Raw genomic sequence first — 24,445 nt, 5'->3', positions numbered from 1 at the left:
TGTCGCTTGTGTAAAGCAGGGGTCCTGGGAGTGGATTCACTTTTGAGGAGGGGAAAGTGGAAATCGACATGGAAGCCTGCGTAAACGCATTAAATAAGAGAACGGGGATAAAATTCTACAAGCGTTCCTACACTCCAAGGAACTCAAGGGCCGGTTCACCTCGAACAGGCGCGAGACTCGTCTCCTCACCCCGGCCCCTCAGCAGAAAAACACCTCACAAAGCGGATAAAAGCGAATCCGACCTCACACCCTGGGATCCAGAAGCTCTCCCACTGCCTTCCGCAGCCTCTGGAACCAGGAACCCGAGCCCAACAGCGAACACTACCCACACCGCGCCTCACCCACCGGGCCCGCCAGTCAGGCGCTCCCTCGAGACCGACTCCCAGCAAGACCTCGCGCGCATGCGCGCACCTTTCCACCGTAGGCGGCGCGGGGGCTGCCGGGACTCCGCCCCCATCGGGCGGGTACCCGGCCCGTTCCTCCGCCCTCTTTAGTCAAATTACCGTCGCTCCCTCTCTGTGAGGCGCAGAAATGGGAGAAAGCTGGATACGAGCCTTTGCTTTTGGTTGTTTTCACAGGCCAGGGGTGTCTATGGGTTTTTGTTTATTTTTATTTATTTATTTTTAAGATTTTATTTATTCATGAGAGACATAGAAAGAGACAGAGAGAGAGGCAGAGACACAGGCGGAGGGAGAAGCAGGCTCCACGCAGGAGCCCGACGCGGGACTCGATCCCGGGTCTCCAGGATCACGCCCTGGGCTGAAGGGAGCCGCTCAACTGCTGAGCCACCCGGGCGCCCGTTTCTTTTGTTTTTAATTTACTGAAAACGCTCCTGCTGGGAATGCAAAATATAAGCAATTTGGGAAATATTTTGGGACTACCTCCAACGCGGAGTTACTCTAAGATCCAACAAGGCCGTGCCACACATTCTCTATTATACATAGATAATGAAAGGATTTAAAACCTATGCTCCCTATGTACAAAAACTTATACAGGAACGTTCATAGCCGAAATTGTAAACAACTGATAGTTAAATAAAACGGTATATCCCTACAATGGAATGTTATTTGCTTTAGAAAGGAATGAGGTACTAATACATGATTCGACCGACATGGATGAGCCTTGAAAATACTATGCAAAGTGAAAGAAGCCAGGTATAAAAGGCCAAATACTGGGCAGCCCGGTGGCTCAGCGGTTTAGCGCTGCCTTTGGCCTGGGGTGTGATTCTGGAGACCCGGGATCGAGTCCCACGTCGGGCTCCCTGCATGGAGCCTGCTTCTCCCCCTGCCTGTGTCTGTGCCTCTCTCTCTCTCTCTGTCTCGAATGAATAAATAAAAGTCTTAAAAGATGCCAAATACTATATGATTCCATCTTAATGAAATACCTGGAATAGACAAATCTGTACAAAGTAGATCAGTGGTTTAGACTTGAGGGGAAATGAAATTGTGGTAAAATATATATGACACAAAATAAAATGAAATTCTGTACCCATTAAACAATAATTCCATTTACTCCCCATCCTTACCCCCTTCTTGATACCCCTGACAACCACCGTTCCACTTTCTGTCTCCATGAATTAAACTACTCTAGGAACCTCATATAAATGGAATCCTATAGTAATTATTTCTTTCGACTAGCTTATTTCACTTAGCAAAATTTCCTTTCATGGATCATCCATATTGTAGCATAACAAAATCTCCTTCTTTTTCAAGACTAAATAATATTCCATTGTATGTATATATACCATTTTATCTAACCACATAAGATTTCTTTTTGAGGTGATGAAGATGTTCTAAAATAGATTGTGGTGATAGTTGCACCTCTCTGAATAAACTAAAAGTCAGGGAACTAGACACTTTATTTGTTTTTAAACTTTTTTAGAGAGGGAGAAAGGAGGGGAGGGGCAGAGGGAGAATCTTAAGCAGGCTACACACCCAGTGCAGAGCCTGATGCACAGCTCAATCTCACAACCCTGAGATCATGACCTGGGTTGAAATCAAGAGTCAGACACTTTACTGACTCAGCCACCCAAATGTGCACTTTAAATGGGTAGACTGTGTGGTATTTTAAAAAAATCTCAATAAAGCTGTTGCCAAAAAAACCTTAAGACTTATGCTGACATTACTTGGTGCAATTATCAGTCCCACTGTATTGTGTGATTTGGAGGGGACCCAGGGAGTGGAGTGTTGGATCACTTTCTACGGAAAAGAAATTGAAACCATTCTTTTTAACATTTACTAGGGTTGACAAAACAACTCAGTTTGTTTCTCTTGGGGAATATGATTTTTGTTAATGATGAGGTGATGAAAATGCTTTGCTGAAGTAGAAATTAACTTGTAACAGCAAAAGGATGTTAAAACTGTCTTGTGGAGCATTTCTGTAGTTATGAATACTATTTTAGATGGGAAAAACCAGGCTATGGTCTGGTGATGGGCCTTATATTTTAAAGGAGAATCAATTCACAAAAAAAGTACTCATATTTTGAAGGCTTTTTTTTTTTTTGAAGTCTTGAATAGTTAACCGTAACAATTCATTGCTATGACAAAGTAATAACGGAGCTTTATATCAACCAAATCCAGTAAAACCTAATAGATTTTTATGCATTGAATACATTCTTCTAAATATATTAGACATAAGGGGCACCTGGATATAAATATATTTATATAAATATATTAGACATAAGGGGCACCTGCTTATCAGTCAGTTAAGCATCCAACTCTTGATTTATATATAAAGATTATATTTATCTGAGTGAAAACATTAGCAGGGGGGAGGGCAGAGAGGGGACAGGGAAGTAGACTCCCTGCTGAGTAGGCAGCCTGATGCGGGGCTCATTCCCAGGACCCTGGGATCATGACCTGAACTGAAGGCAGATGCTTAACTGACTGAGCCACCTAGGCACCCCTAGGGACCTTAACATATTAATCATACTTGTTTTAAACTCCTGGTCTGATAATTCCAAAATCACTGCATTCTGATGCTTTCTCTTCAAATTGTGTGGGGTTTGTTTTTGCGTTCACCTTTTAGTATATCTAGTAATTTTTCTTGGTGGCCAGACATGATGTAGTGGGTGAAAGGAAGGTGCTATTAATAGATCTTTTAAAATGTGGTGATATGGTACGGTGGGAGCGGAAGTATTCTGTAATACTATGATTAGGTCTTTTAGTGATCCTATGCTTCTGGGAGAACTTAACAACTGTACTGTATTTCTTAGTTTTTTTTCTCCCCCATTAGGTGAGACAGGGTGGCTAGAATAGACTGAGGTCGGGTATTTCCCTTCTCCCATGTGTAAGACTTGAACTGACTGGAGTTTGGTACTTTCCTTCCTGTATATTAGGCTCTGTTAGGTCCTGTTTAACTAGCTTCTCCTAAAGGCAGTAGGCCAGAATGTTATGAAGATCAGAATGCCCTGGCATTTTTGAAATATGTCCCTTTTCCCCTTCTGCTGGAAGCACAAGAGGACTTTTCTCCTATATATATATTCTCTTCTCCTATATATATATTTTTTTCCTCCAATATTTGTGAGAAGGTGCTTGAGCTCTGGGAGGTCAATTTCACAAAACTGTGGGGGATCCCTATGACTTGCTCCCCCCGGACTTTTTAACTCTCAGTTGTTTACACTTAGCCTTTGGCAATTTGCTAATCTAGTTCAGATTTTCCAACTACTGCACTGGCTCCTTCAGTAGCTGAGTCTCTGCTCCAGTAAGTTGCAGCTTCTTATATTCACCTGTCTAGTGTTGGAGGTAGCAGTTTGCCCTGTGTCCTCCCTTTCCTTCTGTATCCAAGAAGAGTTGTTAATGATTCAGTCTGTTCAGCTTTTTACTTGGCAACTTCTAAGCTCCTTACAGGTGGAACTGGTAAAGGTAAGTCGCTGTAATGCATTCCTATGGACTAACATGGCTCAGGTTGAGCTGTTTTCACCTCTTCCCTTTTAGTTTTTCTTGGGTTCCAAATCCTGAATTCTTTCATATGTAATGTGGTTAAAATGGCTCAAATACTTTAAAATGGTAGTATTATGGATTATTTAAATTTTATTTTTTATTACATATGGCTTTGTCTTTCCTTTTAATATTTTTCACTGAGGTATAATTTTTTAAAAATATTTTTTTTATTTATTCATGAGAGACAGACAGAGAGAGAGAGAGAGAGAGAGGCAGAGACACAGGCAGAGGGAGAAGCAGGCTCCATGCAGGGAGCCTGATGTGGGACTCGACCCCAGGATCATGCCCTGGGCCGAAGGCAGGTGCTAAAATTTACTCTGAGCCACCCAGGGATCCCACTGAGGTATAATTTATATAGAACAAATGTACAGCTCCTAAATGTTAAAGTTATATGAATTTTGACAAATACAACACTTTGCATTTTTTTTTAAAATTGAGAGTGTGTGCACAAGTAGGTGGAGGGAGAGAATCTCAAGCAGACACCTTGCTGAGTGCAGAGCCTGATGAGGCACTTGATCGCATAACCCTGAGATCACAACATGAGCATAAATCAAGTCAGACAACTTAACCAACTGAGCCACCCAGGCACCCCCCAAAGCTTTGCTTTTGATATCTAATTGAGGCATATAGCTAGGGTTATCTTTCTGAAGTAAATAAGTATTAACGTTCAGCATCAACGTAACATTAACAAAGTAGGCTGTAATTTTTGTATTATTATTCCTATTACTGAGGCATAAGAGAAAAATTCAACAAAGCAAGGCTATATTAACTACTATTTTGAAAGAACTGAAGAAGTCGAACAGACTGAGATCACATTAGACTATTTGGGTAAGTCTGTTTTACTGCATATAAGCCTTCTGGATTCCAGGAGTTAACTAATAAACTGTAAAAACAATTGTTAATAACTCATTCTAGATTTTCCCACAGAAACTCAAAATTGAAGGGTAGATATATGCTTTTTTAAAAAAATATTTTATTTATTCAGGAGAGACACAGAGAAAGAGGCAGAGGCATAGGCAGAGAGAGAAGCAGGTGCCATCCAGGAAGCCTGATGTGGGACTCGATCCTGGGACTCCAGGATCACGCCCTGGGCCAAAGGCGGCGCTAAACTGCTGAGCCACCCAGGTGTCCCTAGATCTATGCTCCTTAATGACATGAAAATACTGAAAATATATTAGAAAGAAAAAAGATAAATCTATGAGATATATTCCTGTAAAAGAGACTTTTCGGTAAAAACTTCCAAGTCACACTTGAACACAAGATTTGTAAAATCACCAAATGTAAATAAAATAAAATAAAATTACCAAAAATGTCTGGTTTTTCCAAAAAAGAGGGTTATATAGAGTGATATAATTTTTTTGTTTTATGCTATTAAGATGCATACAGTGTTCATCATTTTCAGTACAAAATGTAAAAATAACTTGTTTGTAGGATTTTTTTTTAAGATTTTATTTATTCATGAGAGACAGAGAGAGAGAGAGAGAGAGAGAGAGAGAGAGGCAGAGACATAGGCAGAGGGAGAAGCAGGCTCCATGCAGGAAGCCTGACGTGGGACTCAATCCCAGGTCTCCAGGACCAGGCCCTGGGCTGAAGGCAGATGCTAAACCGCTGAGCCAGCCAGGCTGCCTTGTGGGGTCCTTTGATTGGCTACTTCACTGCTATAAATATCACCTTGAATTTATACGTCTCTGTAGGCTTTTTTGGTGTAATATTGCTTTAAATTATTCTCTACTATCTTGACTTTGGGTAAATTATTTTAAAGGTATACTCTGAGACAGCAATGTTTCTTTCTGACTTAATTAATTCTATAAAAATGGGCATAATGTAAGGGAACAGTAAAATAAATATTTCTGCATAGGGGCCCTTTTAACTATTAAGGAATGTTTTTAAAGGAGTACAAATGGATGATTATGCAATATTGGTAAGACACCAAAAATGCTTAAAATAAAAAAACTCCCAAATGGAATGCTTTCAGGGAAGTTAGCAATTTCTCTTAGTAGGTGAGTAAAGAAGAACAAAAATGGTAGAGAGGAAACCCAATTATATTTACAGCAGTGAATCCTTTTGAGCATCTGAACAAAGCCATGTAGCATTCCCTGCCCCAAGTCGATTTCATTTACACACAAAACTTGGCCTATCATTTCAAGGCACTCCAACCACATGAAACTCATGCATGTACTTTCATAATTAATGAACAATCATTACCTTGAGATATGGAATCTGTAAAAATCAACAAAAGTAAAAACTGACTTTAAAGGCAAGTGGCAGAAAATCCCACTTTTAAAATAGACCTAACTTCCAAACTACATATATGAGGAATTAAGTTACTAATTTCAACACACTTTATTGAAAAATTCATTTTAATATCACCAAAATTTTTCCTATAATACTCCCACTTTTCATACAATATATGATGTACAAAAGAACAACTCAAAAAATATGTGTAAAGTTTTGTAATATTATGCCTGTGGATAATTAACTAGTTACAGGTATTCTAAAAGAAACTGGTAGTATGAAGTTTTTAATAGTGACAAAATTTTACAGTAGTAAAGATTTCAAACATTTAAATCACCTTTTAAATGATTACCATTGCTAAAATTATATCCAAACAGTATTTATATATGCTCTGTAAGTATCTTAAGCTCAAAAATTATTTGGGCATATACAATTTTTTTTAAAAGATTTTCTTTCTTTATTCATGAGAGACAGAGAGAAGCAGAGACACAGGCAGAGGAAGAAGCAGGCTCCATGAAGGGAGCCTGATGTGGGACTTGATCCAGGGGCCCCAGGATCATACCCTGGGCCGAAGGCAGGTGCTAACCCACTGAACCACCCAGGGATGCCTGGCATATACAAATTTTGAACAGAGAATCTGCTTCCTGTCTCTACATCATTTAGCACCTCTCCCCAGGTATACCAAAAGCTTGTAAATTTCAGTGTGTATTATGATGTAACAATGGCTGGGAAGCTCTTCACTGTACCATACGCAATAAAATAAGAGGTATGTATAACATGATCTTCACTTAGACCTTTGAATTTATTTTGGCAATAGCCATGAAATAGTTTAACCATTTAAAGGGCACACTTTTCTTTTTTTCCTAAAAGACTTAGCATGCTATGAGAGAAAAAATAAACTTGAAACTTGGAAGAGGTTTTATTCCCTGAATAACATGTCAGCCTATGATAATCTAGATGATCTAATTTTTATGTGTGCCCAAATACTTAGGTAAAGTTTTATATTTTTATCCCTCACATATACAAATAATTCATTTTTGTAAAGACTTTTATAAACCATCATCAATTTAAAATAATGACAGGAATTAGATGTTTAATAATATTTTTTGCTAGTTTTATTATACTGTAAGATTTGTACTTCTTGTGATTCAATAAACATCAGCATAATATTTTAAATTTGTTCTTAAAAATATACAATATTGCACTTTAATTTTTTTGGCAGTTTAATTAAGGAGTGGCTGAGTAAAAAAAAATCATACAAGAAACTAGTTTTTATTTTGCTTTATAATAAGCAAAGAGCTTTGTGTAAAAGCAGAACTTACAGTAGTGCCAAATAAACCACATATTTACAGTGTTGCTATTAAAGTCTTACCTCTAAAGGAAGATTCAGTGTATTGGATGCAAATATTGTTAATCTAACAAAAGCACACTCCCCTCCCCCCCCCATTCTGCAGGACATTTTTAAGCCAAAGGGTATTGGTGTGAAATGCTTTAGTAATTTCTTTCTCAGGAGAAAATACATGGAAAGAATGCTTGCTCCTGAAGCATTTAAACTTGGTCCCTAAATATTCACAATGTCTCCTTCATGATTTGAAAAATCTCTACTCTAAGAAGCAGAATTCCAAGGCAAGCATTCTTTTTTAGTTTTCCTGTAGTTATTCTCTTTTATAATGACAAGTACACAGATGGCTTTTAGTTTGATTTTAAGGTCAGTTACCTATACTTTTTCTAAGACAAAAAAGATACTGACATTGCATCTGCCTGAACTATTTTTAACCTTTGTTACATCGTAGTGAAATATATATTTATACTATTTATACTGACCAAGAATTTGCTATTCTATTTTTTAATTCCCAATTAGGTCAAAACTCTAGAAAGCTCAATATTTTTCACTCATTAACAAATTACACAGTTTTCAACAGCTGTTTGCAAAAGCAAATACTGAGATTTAGGCCTACTTAACATAAAGACCAGAAATAACATAAATAGAATGTATTTGTAATATAAATACATGACACAGAGACATTCATTTTTGGCATCACCTAAAAAAATCCAGTAGTACTTAATTACCCTTCAGATCTTTGGGAATATTTTAAACTTTCTAACTATTGAGCCTTTACTTTTCTTCCAAAGAAAAAATAATTCACAAATTTGAGTTGATATTTGAAAAACAATGGATCTCCCCTTACTTCTTAATTTGATTTGCAGAATCAAGACTTATTCAAAATGTTAACTTACAGCCCATGTGTTAATAACTATGCTTTTACATTTTAATCCTACCAAGAACTGATTATGTCAAACAATGACTTATCATGGAAAGATGTGGTTTCTTCTTAAACTTGACCACATACCAATTGCATAGTTCTGATCTGAAAACAAAGGTCAAAGTAGAGGGTTACAAAGGCATTAATGTATGTTAACCAAACTGAAATAGGCTGTCGAAATATAGTCTGTCTCGGGTAGATGTTAGTGTAAACTTAGTGGGAGAAACAGTCGTCATTAGCAAAAAGTTTCTCTAAAAATAGGTTAATGCTGAGAACAACAGCTTTTAAAATTTCTGTTTAAAAATAAGCTTAATAAACAATACAAATTTTAATTCAAAACTTAGCTCTTTGAAATGCCCTATTTTCTTGCATACAGCAGAAAATACATTTTTCATAGTTTTTAACATTACATGTAAAAATGAGGCACTAGTTAAACATATTTGAATATTCACACAAATAGGAGATTCAGTCTCATCTGTAGGCTTGTATTTGCTCAATGGTTTCTGGATGGCAAATTGTTCACAAAAATAAATCTTCTGAAGGAGGTGCGTAAGAGAAGCCAACGAATGCATCATCTGCCTCCAGTACACTGGCATTCACTATAGAATAGTCAGAAGACACACACACAGAATACGGAACTGTTTCTTCTGTAAACGCTGCATCAAAGTTCCTGATATCATCTGGTCCTGCCTGAAACATCAAAAACGCATTATTAATTCACCTTAGCTTCCTCCCCCCTCCACCACTAGTTTAGTATTTCATTAAAACCTCTTCATGAATTTACCTATTTATTCCTGGCAAGTTTAGATGCCTTCCTGCTTCACCATTTCTTTGAAACAATTTCTGCTTTTCCTTTCCAGAGTTTACAAGTTAGGTGAGGTTATCTGTCCTTTTAACAAAGTTCTTGTTGGAAGTGCTGGGAGACAAGGGTGAGGAAGGCTAGCATAACAGAGTCCTCACCTATGTGAATTTGAGCCTCACGGGGCACCTGGTGGTTCATTGGTTGAGCATCTGCCTTTGGCTCAGGTCCTGATCCAAGGATCCCAGATCCGGTTCTGACTGTCCCGCATCGGGCTCCTCACAGGGATCCTGCTTCTCCCTCTGCCTGTGTCTCTGCCTCTCTCTGTCTCTCTCTCATGAATAAATAAAATCTTTAAAAAATATATTTTGAACATCAGCCCCTAAAACTGACTCCTTTTCTCTCTGCCCATCACCACTTCTAAATTTAGAAAAGAAGTCCAGGTAGGTTTTCAGGATGGCACTTTTCACTTGAGCTTCCATAAAATGCTTGCCCATCTAGTTTCTGTACTCTGGGTAGGTGAAGCCTTTTGATGAAAGAATGAAGGGGTTGTAAATGAAACTGTGAAAGGTAACTCTTGTTGCTCTACAGAGGCCATTAAGCATTTGGTAAGGATACCTTAGCTTTAGGGACCGAATGAAGCCGGGCACCTGGGAAGTAAAGCATGGCAGCTGCTTGATGGCAGCAGTTCTTAATCTCCCTTTACAAATCAAACACAAGCTAACGGACTCTCCCCTTCCAATGTATTTGCAGATAAAAACTAACGTACTAATTCAAGTGACTCACTCTTAGAGCTCATCCCTGAAATCTCTAGGTTATCTCTGCTCTAAGGGGAGGGAATCCTTAGCATGTCAAGGTCATCATGCCTGACCGAGGTGAAAAGACAAGGATCCAGGGCAGATATTCTAAGACGAGGATACAGTTAGCATGGTGGGTCTACAAAGAGCAGAGCACAGACAAGAGAACTCCAGAATGCAAGATCCCTCAATTGAGAAATTCCTCCTCCACAGAGAAGAAAGAATGCTAGAAGTTGTATTTATGTATATATAAAAAAATGTTGTCAAATTCTTATATGTAACCTTGGGAGGATGGGCTTTGGAGTAAAACTAAGGTTTGAAATTTGCTGGCTTCCTTGCTTCTTTCCTTCCTTTATTCTAGCTTTAATGTTTTTTTTTTTTTTTTTTTTTTTTTTAATAAACTACCCTATCTCTGTGAGCTTCTTTTTACTTCTTTTTACTTTTTACTTCTTTTTACTTATTCTGTAAGTAAGAATAGTACCACCTACTGTTAAGGTTGTTGTAAAGGATCTGATGTGTTAAATACATAAAATTCTCAGAATCTGACACGAAGAAGGTACTCAGTAAATGATGGCAAATGTTCTTTTACTTGACTTTATAGATATTCATAAATGCCCTTATGGCTCATGGCTAGTACTGACAGGGACAATACTGTATTATGTTAAGAGTGAGGGAGGGCTCTCTCTTCTAAGAGCCTGGGCTCAAATTCTATTTCTTCAACTTTAAACTCTGGGCAAGTTATTTAACCTTTTCTGTACCTAAGTTAACTCATCCATATTATATGGAAAATAGTAGTACTATTTCATAGAATTGCTGTCAGGTTTAGATAAAAAGATGAAAGTACTGAGAACAGGGTATATGAGAACATCTACTTTATTATACTCTAAAGCTTTCTGATCTTTGTTAATCTCTTAAGTGAAAAATGGTAACATGTTAGTCTATCAGTGAGTTTGAACATCTTTTCATATATTTTTTCTTTTCATATATTTAAAAGCTATCTGTAATTTACTTTTCTGTAACTGAATATTTTGTGTCTTTTGTCCATGTTTTTAGCAGTCATTGGTCTTTTTTTTTTCTCATTGACTTATAAGAATGCTTTATGTGAAAAAAAAAAAAAAAAAAAAAAGAATGCTTTATGTGTTAAAGAAATCTTCCTCAGTTAATTTGCAGTGCTCTTTTTTTTTCTTTCTTACCACATAGACATTTCTAAATTTAATGTGGCCAAATTTACCTATTCTTCTCCTGTGGCTTCTTGGTTGTAGATCTTGCTTTAAAAAATTAATTATTCTGGGGATCCCCGGGTGGCTCAGCAGTTTGGCACCTGCCTTTGGCCCAGGGTGTGATCCTGGGGTCCCAGGATCAAGTCCCACGTCAGGCTCCCTGCATGGGGTCTGCTTCTCCCTCTGCCTGTGTCTCTGCCTCTCTCCCTCTCTCTGTCTCTCATGAATAAATAAATAAAATCTTAAAAAAAATTAATTATTCTTAAAAGATCGGGGATCCAAATGGAGGTATCTGACTTCTGAAGTCAACATTATTTCCATTTCCAGTACTGCTTAGGAGTACCTCTCTTTAATGTGCCTGATGACATATTTATTTGGGGATAACTAAACTCAGGAAGACATTCGAGATAAAAAGAATCTGAGTAGACTAAATAATATTTTCCTGAAGTGATTTCCTTATTCTGCACTAATTTACTGAAAAAGTATGGCATGAATTCCATAACACCAAAAACTTTAAATAAAAGAAAAAAAATTCACCTATGATCCTGCAACCCCAAATCAATCTTGGTTTATATTTTTTTCAATCTTGTTTTATATTATAATCTCTCTAGTCCTTATCATTATTTTACTGCTATAATAGTATATCACAAAAATTGCCATGTTTTTTATTTGATATTCTAAGGATTATGCTTTTATTTAAACATTATAAAGATTTTCTAAAAAAAAAAGATTTTCTAAGTGCCTACTCCTTGTTATATTTATTATTATTGCCATTCACTTAACAAGAAATGACAAACATAAAAAAGCATGGAAAGAATAGTGATTTTGGAATGTGGAACAGATTTGAATCCTTGCTCTGGTACTTTTTAATCCATCTCTGGGACATCTCTGACCTTCCATTTCTCCATTTATAAAACATGTATAATAAAGATAGTAATGGTAGTAACTTGGTAGCATGAGGAATAAATTACATCGTAACACATAAAAGTATAACATCATTACTGGCTTTTTCTGTATTTATTTCCCCAAATTTTCTTTTTCTTTTTTTTTTTAAAGATTTATTTATTTATGATAGACAGAGAGAGAGAGAGAGAGGCAGAGACACAAGAGGAGGGAGAAGCAGGCTCCATGCCGGGAGCCCGACGCGGAACTCGATCCCGGGACTCCAGGATCGCGCCCTAGGCCAAAGGCAGGTGCTAAACTGCTGAGCCACCCAGGGATCCCCCCAAATTTTCTTTAAAAAAAAAAAGATTTTATTTACTCATTCATGAGAGGGACACAGAGAGAGAAGCAGAGACACAGGCAGAGGTAGAAGCAGGCTCCATGCAGGGAGCCCGATGTGGGACTCAATCCTGGTCCCAGCCAAAGACAGACTCTCAACCACTGAGCCACCCAGATGCCCATTTTCCCCAAATTTTCAACATTGTTAATATTGTGAACAGATCTTTGATGAAGCTTTCCTCTTTAAAAAAAAAATTATCTTTACATAAAATGTTCCCATCAGTTGATTTAACAAGTTACACTAACGTGAACATTTTATTTTCCCAAAAGGGATGTAACAATTTACATTACCATTAATAATGTTTGCTTGTGTCTGGCTATATATCAATCTAGAAAAAAGGGGCACCTGGGTGACTCAGTGGTTGAGCATCTGCCTTTGGCTCAAGTCGTGATCCCAAGGTCCTGGGATCGAGTCTCACATGGAGCTCACCACAGGGAGCCTGCGTCTGCCTGTGTCTCTGCCTCTCTCTGTCTCTCATGAATAAGTAAATAAAATCTTTAAAATAAAACTAGAAAAAAATGTGCATTAATGTTAAACTGTTGATTTATAGGCATGAGACACTTCAAAGTTACTTTAATTTGCATATTTTTTAATCTAATGAGCTCATCCCTTTCTTAACCATGGGATGATTCAAAGAAACACACTTCATAATTACTATGCTAAAAAATACTTCTACCGCTATAACTAATAACTACAATTTTACTGGTCATCTTAAAGTTATCAGTGTACGAGACAACCCTGAGACACATATTTTACAAATACTTAGGTACTGATTCTATTTCATTCACATCAGGTTTTGAGATCTATTGCTAAAATTATGAGTTACAGTTCTACATTTCACTACTTTAGAAAACAAGATTTGGATATATACTTACCACATTAGGATTAAATGGTGGTGGAATCCTCTTTTGTACAAGATCAGTCCAGCTGAGTGATTCAAAAAAAGGATGATTCTGAATTTCAAGCTAGAATGTTAAAGAAATATTTTATTCATGTTGAAAAATAAAATTCAGTGCTCACTGAAGAATTAATGAAGCCAAATTATTACCCTTTGTCCCTCAATTCTTTTTTTTTTTTTTAATTTTTATTTATTTATGATAGTCACACACACAGAGAGAGAGAGAGAGGCAGAGACACAGGCAGAGGGAGAAGCAGGCTCCATGCACCGGAAGCCCGACGTGGGACTCGATCCCGGGTCTCCAGGATCGCGCCCTGGGCCAAAGGCAGGTGCTAAACCACACTGCGCCACCCAGGAATCCCTGTCCCTCAATTCTTTTTAGGTACATGTTTCTGGTATTCATGAGGCAAGATGGTATAGTGGAGAGACTACCAGAGCAGACATAAAAGACGGTTATACAGAATGACAAACTCAAGTTATATCCTCTTCACAGTCATAATTCTTCATAGGTAAAACAGAGTTAACATTTCTGTCCTAGAATCTTCACACACTATTTTAAGGACTAGTGGAAAAAAACATAAATAAAAGACCTATGAAAAGAATTAAGGCATGAGGAGCCTGGGTGGCAGTCAGTTAAGCGTCCAACTCTTGGTTTCAGCTCAGGTTGTGATCTCAGGGTCATGGGACTGAGTCCTGCATTGGGCTCTGCACACAGCATGGAGTTTGCTTAAGACTCTCTCTCCTAGGACACCTGGGTGACTCAGTGGTTGAGTGTCGGCCTTCGGCCCAGGGTTTGATCCCAGGGTCCTGGGATCAAGTTCCGCATCAGGCTTCCCGCATGGAGCATGCTTCTCTCTCTGCCTATGTCTCTGTCTTTCGTGAATAAAAAACAAAACAAACAAACAAAAAAACGACTCTATCTCCTGCTCTCTCTGCCCCTCCTCTCCATGCTCTCTCTCTCAAATAAAGAAAAGAACAAGGCACTATATAGATACAAAGAATTGTAATTGTTATCTGAACGGGAGAGGTAAAAAAGAAGGTAAGTTTTTTACACAGTGGGGCAGAGGTAAAATCAAGGTGATGAGCTACTGTACCAAAAAATAAAAAAAAAATTCACTCTGGATTAGTATTATCAAAAGCTGGCACAGTATTGATTCCAGTTATTTTCCATACAAGGTGACACACAAGAGTGTATAAAGTAGAATCCAAACTAGTTTGGTGGGTTTATTTTTATTTATTTTTTTTTTAATTTTTTTTTTTTTTTTTTTTTTTTTTTTATGATAGTCACAGAGAGAGAGAGAGAGAGAGAGAGGCAGAGACACAGGCAGAGGGAGAAGCAGGCTCCATGCACCGGGAGCCCGACGTGGGATTCGATCCCGGGTCTCCAGGATCACGCCCTGGGCCAAAGGCAGGCGCCAAACCGCTGCGCCACCCAGGGATCCCAGTTTGGTGGGTTTAAAAAGAATTTCTGGAGGTGAAATAACATTTGATCAAAAATTAGAGAACATTCTAGGGAGAATATGAAGGCCCTTAGGTGACAGAGATTCGTTTGATCAAGAAAATGAGAGTCAAATACTGCTGAAGTACAGGGAAGGAGTGGGATAGTCACACAAGGGGAAGCTAAGAGGTAAACAGGCCGTATCATATTGGGTCTACGTTAAAAACTTAGGGTTTTATTCTAGGATTCTGAGAAGCCATCAGGGAGCTTTAGGAACGTTACAAATATGGGGGATCTTTGGTTTGTTTTTTTAAGACCACTCTAATAGTAATAAGGAAATGGACTGAAATAAGCCATGAGCAGATTAAGGAAGAAAAGTTATTGCTGTGGCCAAACACAAGTTGAAAATGGTAGGGGTTCCTGTCTGGCTCAGAGAGTGGAGCATGAGACTCTGGATCTCCGGGTTGTGGGTTTGGGTCCCACACTGGATGCAGAGATCACCTAAAAATAAAATCCTTTTTTTTTTTAGATTTTATTTATTTATTCATGAGAGACACACGGGGGGGGGGGAGGCGGGGGACGGGCAGAGACACAGGCAGAGGGAGAAGCAGGCTCCATGCAGGGAGCCCGACGTGGGACTTGATCCCGGGTCTCCAAGATCACACCCCGGCCAAAGGCAGGCGCTAAACCGCTGAGCCACCCAGGGATCCCCTAAAAATAAAATCTTAAAAAAAAACTGAAAATGGTAGAAAAAAAGTAGTCGCAGAGGAAGCAGATAAGTGTGTGGATATGGGAAGATTTAGGAGGCAAATACAACAGGATCTGGCTGGTGGTGAATATGGAAGTAAGGTAGAAAGAGGAGTCAAAGAATGACTCGGATTTGTAACCTGAGGCACACAAAAGGAAAGTGGGAGGAGTCCAATTCTGCACATGCTATGTTTGAGGTTCTCTCCAGAAATCTGAAGGGTGGTGTTGAATAAGCAGATATCCTCTGAGTCTCAAGTTCAGAAGAGAGGTCTGGACTGGAGGTCTGGACTGGACACATTATAAATGTGTCAGATATAGACAGAGAGATAACCAAAGCCATTGGGCCAAATAAGGCTGTCTAGGAACAGAGCACAGAAGGAAAGAAGGTTTCGGACAACCACAAGGAACCAGGACACTCAACCATCAGGTTGAAGAAAGGAGCTTTATACAAGACATTATGGAAGAGGGCCCAGAAATACAGAAAGGAAAGCACAAGATGACTGTCAGCTCTTGCAGAAGCCTGTGGAAAAGAGTGTTAGAAGTTTAGATGCTGCTGAGAAGGCAAGCCAAGGAACAGAGGAATTCAGCAATTCTAAGTAGCTATTTTTGGTAAAATGAGAAAGAAATGAATACAGAAACTTTCAACAAGTTTGGCTGTGAAAGGAAAAAAGTATTACTTGGCAGGAAAGCATAGTTGAGGGGTTCTGGTTTAAGAAGAGACTTGATAATGTTTAATAATTGATTGGAAGGACCCCTAACAAAAGAGAACAGTTATCTGTGCTTTGAAAAAAAGCACACACAGGGTTTCTGCAAGGAGTCAGGATCCAGTGCAGAGGTAGAAACTGGCCTTTTCCACTATACTAGATAGAAGGAAACAATAGTGAGCAGGTGTGTGTAGGTCTACAAATCTGACAGCGAGGCTGAAGTAGTTCTGCTCTGCTGATTCTATTTTCCCTATTTAGCAGCCCAGAAGATGACAACTGGACTCACCCAGGGCTGTGATGTCTGCCAGTGTGCTCCATAAAAGGACCAAGGGGCAAGAAGGTGTGAAGTATTAACAAGACCAAGTGGAACAATGGACTATGGAATGAATCCAAGCTGGATGGAAAACTGTTGCAGAGTGATCTACTGATGAACTGTGGAGTGTGGAGGGAAAGAGCAGTAGCAGACAAGTTTGCTATTCACAGTTCAAATTCACAACCAATAAACAGTTCCCAAGAATATGTGAGAAATGTAAAAGTTCATGTTCCTCAATAGTGCATGAATTTACGGACACGTGAACATAACGTCTGTAGCTATACAAGCAATTTAATTATCCCAATTTTTAAAAAAAGATTTTTTAGGGACACCTGGGTGGCTCAGCAGGTTGAGCCCATCTGCTTTCTGCTCAGGGCAGGATCCTGGAGTTCTGGGATCGAGTCCCCCATCACGCTCCCTGCATGGAGCCTGCTTCTCCCTCTGCCTGTGTCTCTGCCTCTCTCTGTGTCTCTCATGAATAAATAAATTTAAAAAAATAAAGATTTTTAATTTTTAAGGAATAGCTACATCTAACTGGGGCTCAAACCCACAACCCCAAGATCAAGAGTCACATGCTCCATTGGCTTAAGGAGCCCCTAGTTACCTTGATTTTTTAAAAAACCAAATCTGTAGATTTTAGAATTACCTCAGGGAGCTATCACCAAATTCTCCGAAGAAAAAAGTTATTAAATATTAGTTCAAGGCAAAAGGCATTACCTCATGCAGACAGGAGGCACTTAATAAATTCTTAAGTACAATGACTTCAAAGTTTAGGCTATCAAAAAATGCATGCCACACATTTTTTAAAAAGAAGGGAGAGAAAATTCTTAGAAACAAAAATCAAATAAATAATGGGGTGTGAGAGCAGGATGGAAGAGTGAGGAGAGGCTCAAACTGTTAAGAAGATCAAATGAAAAACTGCCTGTGTAATGCTTCAAACCCTATAAAAATACTGGTGAGAACCGCTGGGACAAGCATGCTTCTTTTCCATGGTGGTATTTAAGAGCTGTATTCATCCCAGTAAATGCCACATAAAATAAGAATTTGTCTTCCAATCTAAAATAAGCTGAAATAAAGTGAGTACTGGAAGGATGTACATACAAAGTCTTCTTTGGCACCAAGTCGATTTTGCCTATTCTTTTCTAGGAGTTCTTCCAGAATGGACCAGGCTGTGAGGCTCACTCCTGGCCTCAAACTCAGAGGCTTGTGAAGAATATTGTCATACATTTCAGCAACATCTCGGCAATAAAAGGGAGGCTGGCGGGGGGAAAAAGGAAAATAAAGTTAATGTTAATTGAAGTATGCCAAAATGTGGTTAAAAGAGTTGGATTTGGCCTTGATCTACAGAGATCAGTTGGGGTCTGGACAGTTCTAGAAATGCAGAGGCCTCTGTAGATCTGCAGTGTGTGGTCTCCAATGTGAAGAGGTTTTAAAACCCAGCACCATGTAGCACCCAATATGTGTTCACTGAATGTTCAAGAACACCCTGCAGACAGGTAGGTGTAAACTGTGTAAAACTTGTAATAGTTTGTTTTAGAAAAAACCACCAACTTCATCAAAAGTATAATGAAAGAATTACTGCACACAGATTCAACACAGATCAAACATTAAATAATTTCTTGAGACCTGGGAATAAGTGAATTAAAAGAGATTTCCAGTAGAGATGGGAGACCTGAAGATTGCACTCCTTACTAAGTACTTGTAATGGCAGCATTAAGGGTGCACTCTGCTGAATTACAATTCTATTGTTAAAGCCTAAAGACTTGTACAACATGAGGATTAGTCAGTTAATCATCGAGTTAACTTTTAAACTAAAAATAATTTTTAAAGTTAAGGCAAGTTATATAGCTTGTCATTTTCTTTTTTATAGGAAAGAAAAACGTTTTCACTTTTTAAAATCAAACTTTATTTTTAAATAGTTAATATAAGTGTCCTTAGTGAGGTATATGTTTCAAATGTTCCCTTTTAAATTAATTGCACTTTATATACAATAACATTATTTTCCACTTTCATAGTCCTCTAAAGAAATTTAAAGGACTCAGAAATATCAGGATAGTAAATACCCAGCACTTAAAAAAAGTAAGGTATATCAGGTATTCCAAGTCACTAGCATAACCGGAAAAAGAAATCTTTTAATAAGCAACGGCAAAGAAGAGACAATGTTGATTGTCATAGGAATCTATCATGCAAAATTAGCAACATAAGACAAATGCTCTAACATGTACCTCATGTGTTGGATTTCACCGAGAGCTCCGGTTTTCAGAGGGAAAAAAAAAACCCCACACAAAGCAAAAAGCCAAATAAGAAACCCAAACCCCAGCTCAGGTCTCAGCTGATGCTGGTATTTAGATGAGTGTGGGCAGCAGCATGGATGATGAGTTCATGGTCCCCACCATGAGGCTGCTGGACACTTATGGAATCCAAAAAGGACTCTAGAAATTAAATATCTCAAAAAAGTACAGAGAAAAAAATGTATTGTCCCTATAAGAATATGTAAACTAACAGATGTGCCAAAATTGTTTGCTTTTGGGTGGAGTGATGTATTTTTTTAAGTTTATTTTTTTAGTAATCTCTACACCCAATGTGAGGCTCGAACTAAAGACCCTGAGATCAAGAGTTGCATGCCACCAAATGAGCCAGTCAGGCACCCCCCTGACTGGAATATTAATGTAGTAAAACAACTTTACACATTAATCAGAAGCACTGGTTAGCTTTATGTGTCTTCGATTAATAAAAGCTGGGGTAAATTATTTCATAGTGAACATTCCTTTTTTTTTCATTTTTAAAGATTTTATTTATTTATTCATGAGTGACACAGAGAGAGAGAGGCAGAGACATAGGCAGAGAGAGAAGCAGGCTCCATCCAGGGAGCCCAACATAGGACTTGATCCCGGGACTCCAGGATCATGCCCTGGGCCAAAGGCAGACGCTTAACCGCTGACCCACCCAGGTGTCCCGAACATTCCTTTTTTGCAAAAAAATCTTCCAGATGTGTTTACAGTAAAGGGAATGGAAGGTTCCCAATGGGGGAAAAAGTGGAGGAACAGTGTATTAATCCTATAAAAATAAAATACAAGGCAAAACCCAAAAGATAGGATCTTCTAATAAATACAAATCTTTTTCTTTCCATCTTTTTGAAATTGGGCAGAATGCCTAAGAATGATGATTGGGGTAAACTGTATGGAAGTGAATAATATTATTACAGCTAGTGTCTATTTCTAAAAAATGCAAGTGGGATGAGAATACCTGATTAGTGTAAGTAGTGATTAGTATGACAGAGAAATAATTACATTAAGAGAGCAGTAACAAAGGAGAAGTTTTTTCTTTTGTGCATATCCCTAAGGGATTTTGAATTCACTTAACCAGGTCACTACAGTCCTTGGGATTATTAAAAAAAGAGAAAACTCAAAGCAATGAAAACATACTAGAATAATGAAAAAGCAGAAATACATACCAATCCATACAGCATTTCATAGAGAACAGCACCAAGGCACCACCAATCTACAGTATTGTCATAGGGCTGTTTTCTGATTACTTCAGGAGCAAGGTACTATAGAAAACATTAAATATTTGAGCAATTCAACAAACAACTCATGATACAATTTAGAAATAATTAAGAAATTTAACAAATTTAAGATGTTACTATGATGCTAAAAACATATTATCAAGATTTTAAATTGGTTGGGTATTGTTATTCTATACCAGCGGTTCTCAGACAGTAGTACTCTTCAGAATCATGTGGCACATTTTTCAAACTACACATATTCAAGCACAAAGTGTGATGCAATTAAGACAAATGGAAGAAGACAACAAATGCAGAAATCTGTAATACTATGTAAACTGAGTACTGGGATGGGGGGCGGAGAGAGTCTTTCACAAGATTAATTTATTTTAGAAATTCCTCTAGTCATTACCCATAATTGTTTCTCTTGAAGAAAGAATTTTTAATGTGGCAATTATAATCTATTTTTTCCTTCAGTTAAAGACAAAAGAATGTGAATTTTGTATTAGAAAATTATTCTCTAACATGTTATTTAGAAAAGTCGTGTAAGTTATTAGATGGCTATGCACATTTTATTTGTAACACATTTAAACATCATCATAATTTCACACACGTAAAACAGTGAATCTGAATTCGGGATTCCAAAGTATGTATTTTCTCTTACCAAATGAAATAAGAAAATAATTTCTTAAGCTTTTTAAAAAAATGTGATCCAAAGAAATGGCAAAACATATTAAAAGGGTTTAGTAATTTCTGATTACCTTTAAATTTAGAGGACCCAAAGAACTTGTGTTTCCCCTCTAAAAACTATAGGACTTAAAGATTTGGTTAACTACAAAATCAATATATGTTCACAAAAAAATTGTTTCTTTATGCACAAACCAAAATAGAATGGTCACAAATATACATATTAGAAAAAGGAAGAAAATAAAACATTTCAAAGTATTTTTACTTTTAATTTTTTTAACTTTTCTGATCTTGATTAAAAGTCTCATATGAGGCACTTTATCAACACATTTCAACATGATATCTGCAATTACTCTACAATAAAGATTTAATACTACCTGGCATCTAAATCATTATAAATACATTAAAACTAGCATAGTTTAAACTAAACTAAATGTGTATATGTGCATAGTGAGAATAATAAGGCTTTAAGATAACTTTTAAGAAATAATGATTACTGTCTCAAAAAGAAGGATACATTTTCTGCTAGCTAACATGATTAGAGAATGGGATGTTCTGATTAATTCTGACTTGTGATCTTCCTTCACCCACCCACTGCTTCACTTCCTTCCGTCAAATAAATACTTAATTTTATTATAAAATATTTTCATCATATAGAAAAAGAGAAAATAGAAACCAATATAGCCACCAGTAAACATAGGCAATGTCAATATTTTGCCATATTTGCTTTAGCTTATTAAAAAAAAAGCTTTAGATATTCATATACTATGCAATTTACTCATTTTATTTATTTATTATTATTTTTTAAAGATTTATTTATTTATTCATGAAAGAGAGAGGGAGAGACATAAGCAAATAGAGAAGCATGCTCCCTGCAGGCAGCTCGATGTGGGACTCATCCCTGGAACTGGGATCATGCCCTGGGCTGAGCCACCCAGGCATCCCAATTTACTCATTTTAAAGTGAGTAATTCAATGGCTTTGGGATATTTAAAGAGTGGTGGTATAAACATTACCACAATTTTAGGACATTTTTCACTGCTAATTTAAAAAATTTTTTTAAATGATAAGAAATATAATCAAATGCTTTAAGAAGTATAAGGTATACTTTTAACATTAAAAACAGGTAAGTAGGGCAGCCTGGGTGGCTCAGCGGTTTAGTGCTGCCTTCAGCCCAGGCATGATCTGGAGACCCGGGACTGAGTCCCACATCTGGGCTCCCTGCATGGAGCCTGCTTCTCCCTCTGCTTGTGTCTCTGCCTCTCTCTCTCTCTCTCTTTCTCTCTCTGTGTCTCTCATGAATAAATAAATAAAATCTTAAAAAAAATCCAAACAAACAGGTAAGTATATGGGGGGGATGGGATAACTGGGTGATGGGCATTAAGGAGGGCACCTGATGTAATGAGCACTGGGTGTTATATGCAACTGATAATCACTAAATTCTACCCCTGAAACTAATAAAACATTATGTGTTAACTAACTTGAATTTAAATAAAATCTTTAACAAATAAGCATAATTTATATCTTTGATGGGTTCTCTGTGGTAGCTCACAATCACAATTAAAAATACTATCAAGAAACTTTAAATGTTCTGAAGGGATGATTATCAGATATATCCAAGTGGCTAAAAGCTTCCTGAAATGAGGATTTTATTCTACTTTTCTGATTTCAAGTACTGTATATGCAATTTGTGACTCATTTTTGCATTTTACTTATTATTATTTTATAAACAACAAATGAGACATTTTCTTACCTCTGGTGTCCCACAAAATGTTGTTGTTGTGTCAGAAATAGCAATTCCTTCTTTACAAAGCCCAAAATCTGTTAAGACAACATGTCCCTGACAAATACAGGGTCAATAAGATAAAACAATGCATGGGCATAAACTGACAATTTTTAAAACCATTTGACTATGAATTATAGACCCACAAGAAATTGCAAAAATGTTACACAGAGTTTCGTGTACCCCTCATGCAGCTTCTCCCAATGCCAGTATCTTATATAACTCTACAGTTACTCTACTCTAAGGTAGTTAACCAGAGTGCCAATTTAATTGTTTTCACTATTTTTCTTACACGTATACGTGTGTGTGTGTGTGTGTGTGTGTGTGGTTCTATGCAATAGAGACGTGTAGATCTGTGTAACTACCACCACAATCAAGACAGAGTACTGTCCAATGCCCCAAAGGAACAAAAGAACTCACTCACTCATACTCATGTACTCCCCTATTCCCACTGTCCCTGTCACCTTGAAACCACTAATCTGTTTTCTTTTTTTTTTTTTTTTTTTTTACTAATCTGTTTTCCATCTAAGTTTTGTCATTTGGAGAATCTTAAATGTACATGGAATGATGCAATGTGGAACTCTTGAGATTGCATTTTTTCCCCTAAGCATAACAATGATAAAATTAAGAATTAATAGATTTTTAAAAGATAATACTTACTACTGAATCCAAAAGAATATTTTCTGGTTTCAAGTCTCTATTAAATTGAAAGAAAAAGAAAAGCAAAACTGAGTATTCACTAAAATAAATAAAAAGACACTTCTGCAAGAAATACATTAAATAAATTAAAATGTACCTGTACACTATTTTGATGGAGTGCAAGTAACCCAATGCACTGGCAATTTCAGCAGCATAAAACCTAGCTCTGTGTTCGGGAAAGGATCGTTCTCTCTGTAAGTGGAAAAACAGCTATAAAATGGGAGGGAAAAAGAAAGGATATTAAGATCAGTCACACAAAAAGTGAAACAAATATATCCCATAAATACAAAAATAGGATTTGTTATTCTGAACATGAGATAAAAATGCACCAAAGGACAGAACTATGATTCTCCCTTATCTGTGTCCCCAACCTTGCAATCATTCTCTCTTACCATGCATCTTTCTTTACTCTTGCTAACTTTAACTTGCTCATCTCTTATTTACTACTCAATCTTCAATGTCCAGTGTCCTCACCACTCTGGAGAAGATTATCAACCAAGACTGATGATCTTGATATTGCCATGGAGTCAATAAGGTCTCTCACTAACCCCTTTTTTGACTGTGCTTTATTTTTTTAAAGATTTTATTTATTTATTCAGAACAGACACAGAGAGAGAGGCAGAGACATAGGCAGGGGGAGAAGCAGGCTCCTTGTGGGGAGCCTGATGTGGGTCCTGGGACCATGACCCGAGTTGAAGGCAGACCCTTAACCACTGAGCCACCCAGGTGCCCCTTTGACTGTGCTTTCATTTGGAAAAACAAAACAAAACAAAAAAACACTTCAGAGACTGGACACAAGTAGCTGGCAGATCAAATATAATCCACAGATATAATCTGTTTGAGCCAAATACTGTTTTTAGAAAAATCTAAATTAACTGGTTAACATTTAAAAATGAAGAAAAAATTTTTTCGGTAAAAATTTAGTTTTGGGGGGATCCCTGGGTGGCGCAGCAGTTTGGCGCCTGCCTTTGGCCCAGGGTGCGATCCTGGGGACCCGGGATCGAGTCCCATGTTGGGCTCCCGGTGCATGGAGCCTGCTTCTCCCTCTGCCTGTGTCTCTGCCTCCTCTCTCTCTCTCTGTGACTATCATAAAAAAAAAAAAAGTTTAGTTTTGGTTTCTTCTGGGAAAAAAAAAAA

General features: G+C 37.6%; 2 protein-coding genes across 15 annotated transcripts in view; both read right to left on the bottom strand.

Annotated features, from left to right (window-relative positions):
* Positions 1-403, bottom strand: part of MCMDC2 (minichromosome maintenance domain containing 2) — a 38,198-nt gene extending 37,795 nt beyond the window's left edge. For 5 of the 7 annotated variants that reach the window (XR_003147667.3, XM_025477887.3, XM_025477889.3 and 2 more), the window contains exon 1: positions 243-381. The gene's annotated coding sequence lies outside the window, so the exon portion shown is untranslated. Of the gene's footprint in view, positions 1-159 lie in introns of all 7 variants that reach the window. The other 2 variants (XM_025477888.1, XM_035708365.2) reach the window with 2 other exon arrangements.
* Positions 404-7,268: 6,865 nt separating this feature from the next.
* SGK3 (serum/glucocorticoid regulated kinase family member 3) overlaps positions 7,269-24,445 on the bottom strand; it is a 180,987-nt gene continuing 163,810 nt past the window's right edge. For all 8 annotated transcript variants that reach the window (XM_049103851.1, XM_049103852.1, XM_049103850.1 and 5 more), the window contains 7 exons: positions 23,406-23,518; positions 23,270-23,306; positions 22,580-22,666; positions 20,093-20,188; positions 17,740-17,895; positions 13,414-13,503; positions 7,269-9,130 (listed from right to left, as the gene is read on the bottom strand). In XM_049103851.1, coding sequence (XP_048959808.1) covers positions 8,960-9,130; positions 13,414-13,503; positions 17,740-17,895; positions 20,093-20,188; positions 22,580-22,666; positions 23,270-23,306; positions 23,406-23,518 — 750 coding nt within the window. In that variant the 3' untranslated portion in view covers positions 7,269-8,959. The remainder of the gene's footprint in view (positions 9,131-13,413; positions 13,504-17,739; positions 17,896-20,092; positions 20,189-22,579; positions 22,667-23,269; positions 23,307-23,405; positions 23,519-24,445) is intronic.

The sequence above is a fragment of the Canis lupus genome, chromosome 29, assembly GCF_003254725.2.
Source record: "Canis lupus dingo isolate Sandy chromosome 29, ASM325472v2, whole genome shotgun sequence".
NCBI lineage: Eukaryota > Metazoa > Chordata > Mammalia > Carnivora > Canidae > Canis > Canis lupus.
Note: the sequence above shows the minus strand (reverse complement) of the source record. Positions and strands in the feature narration are given on the sequence as shown.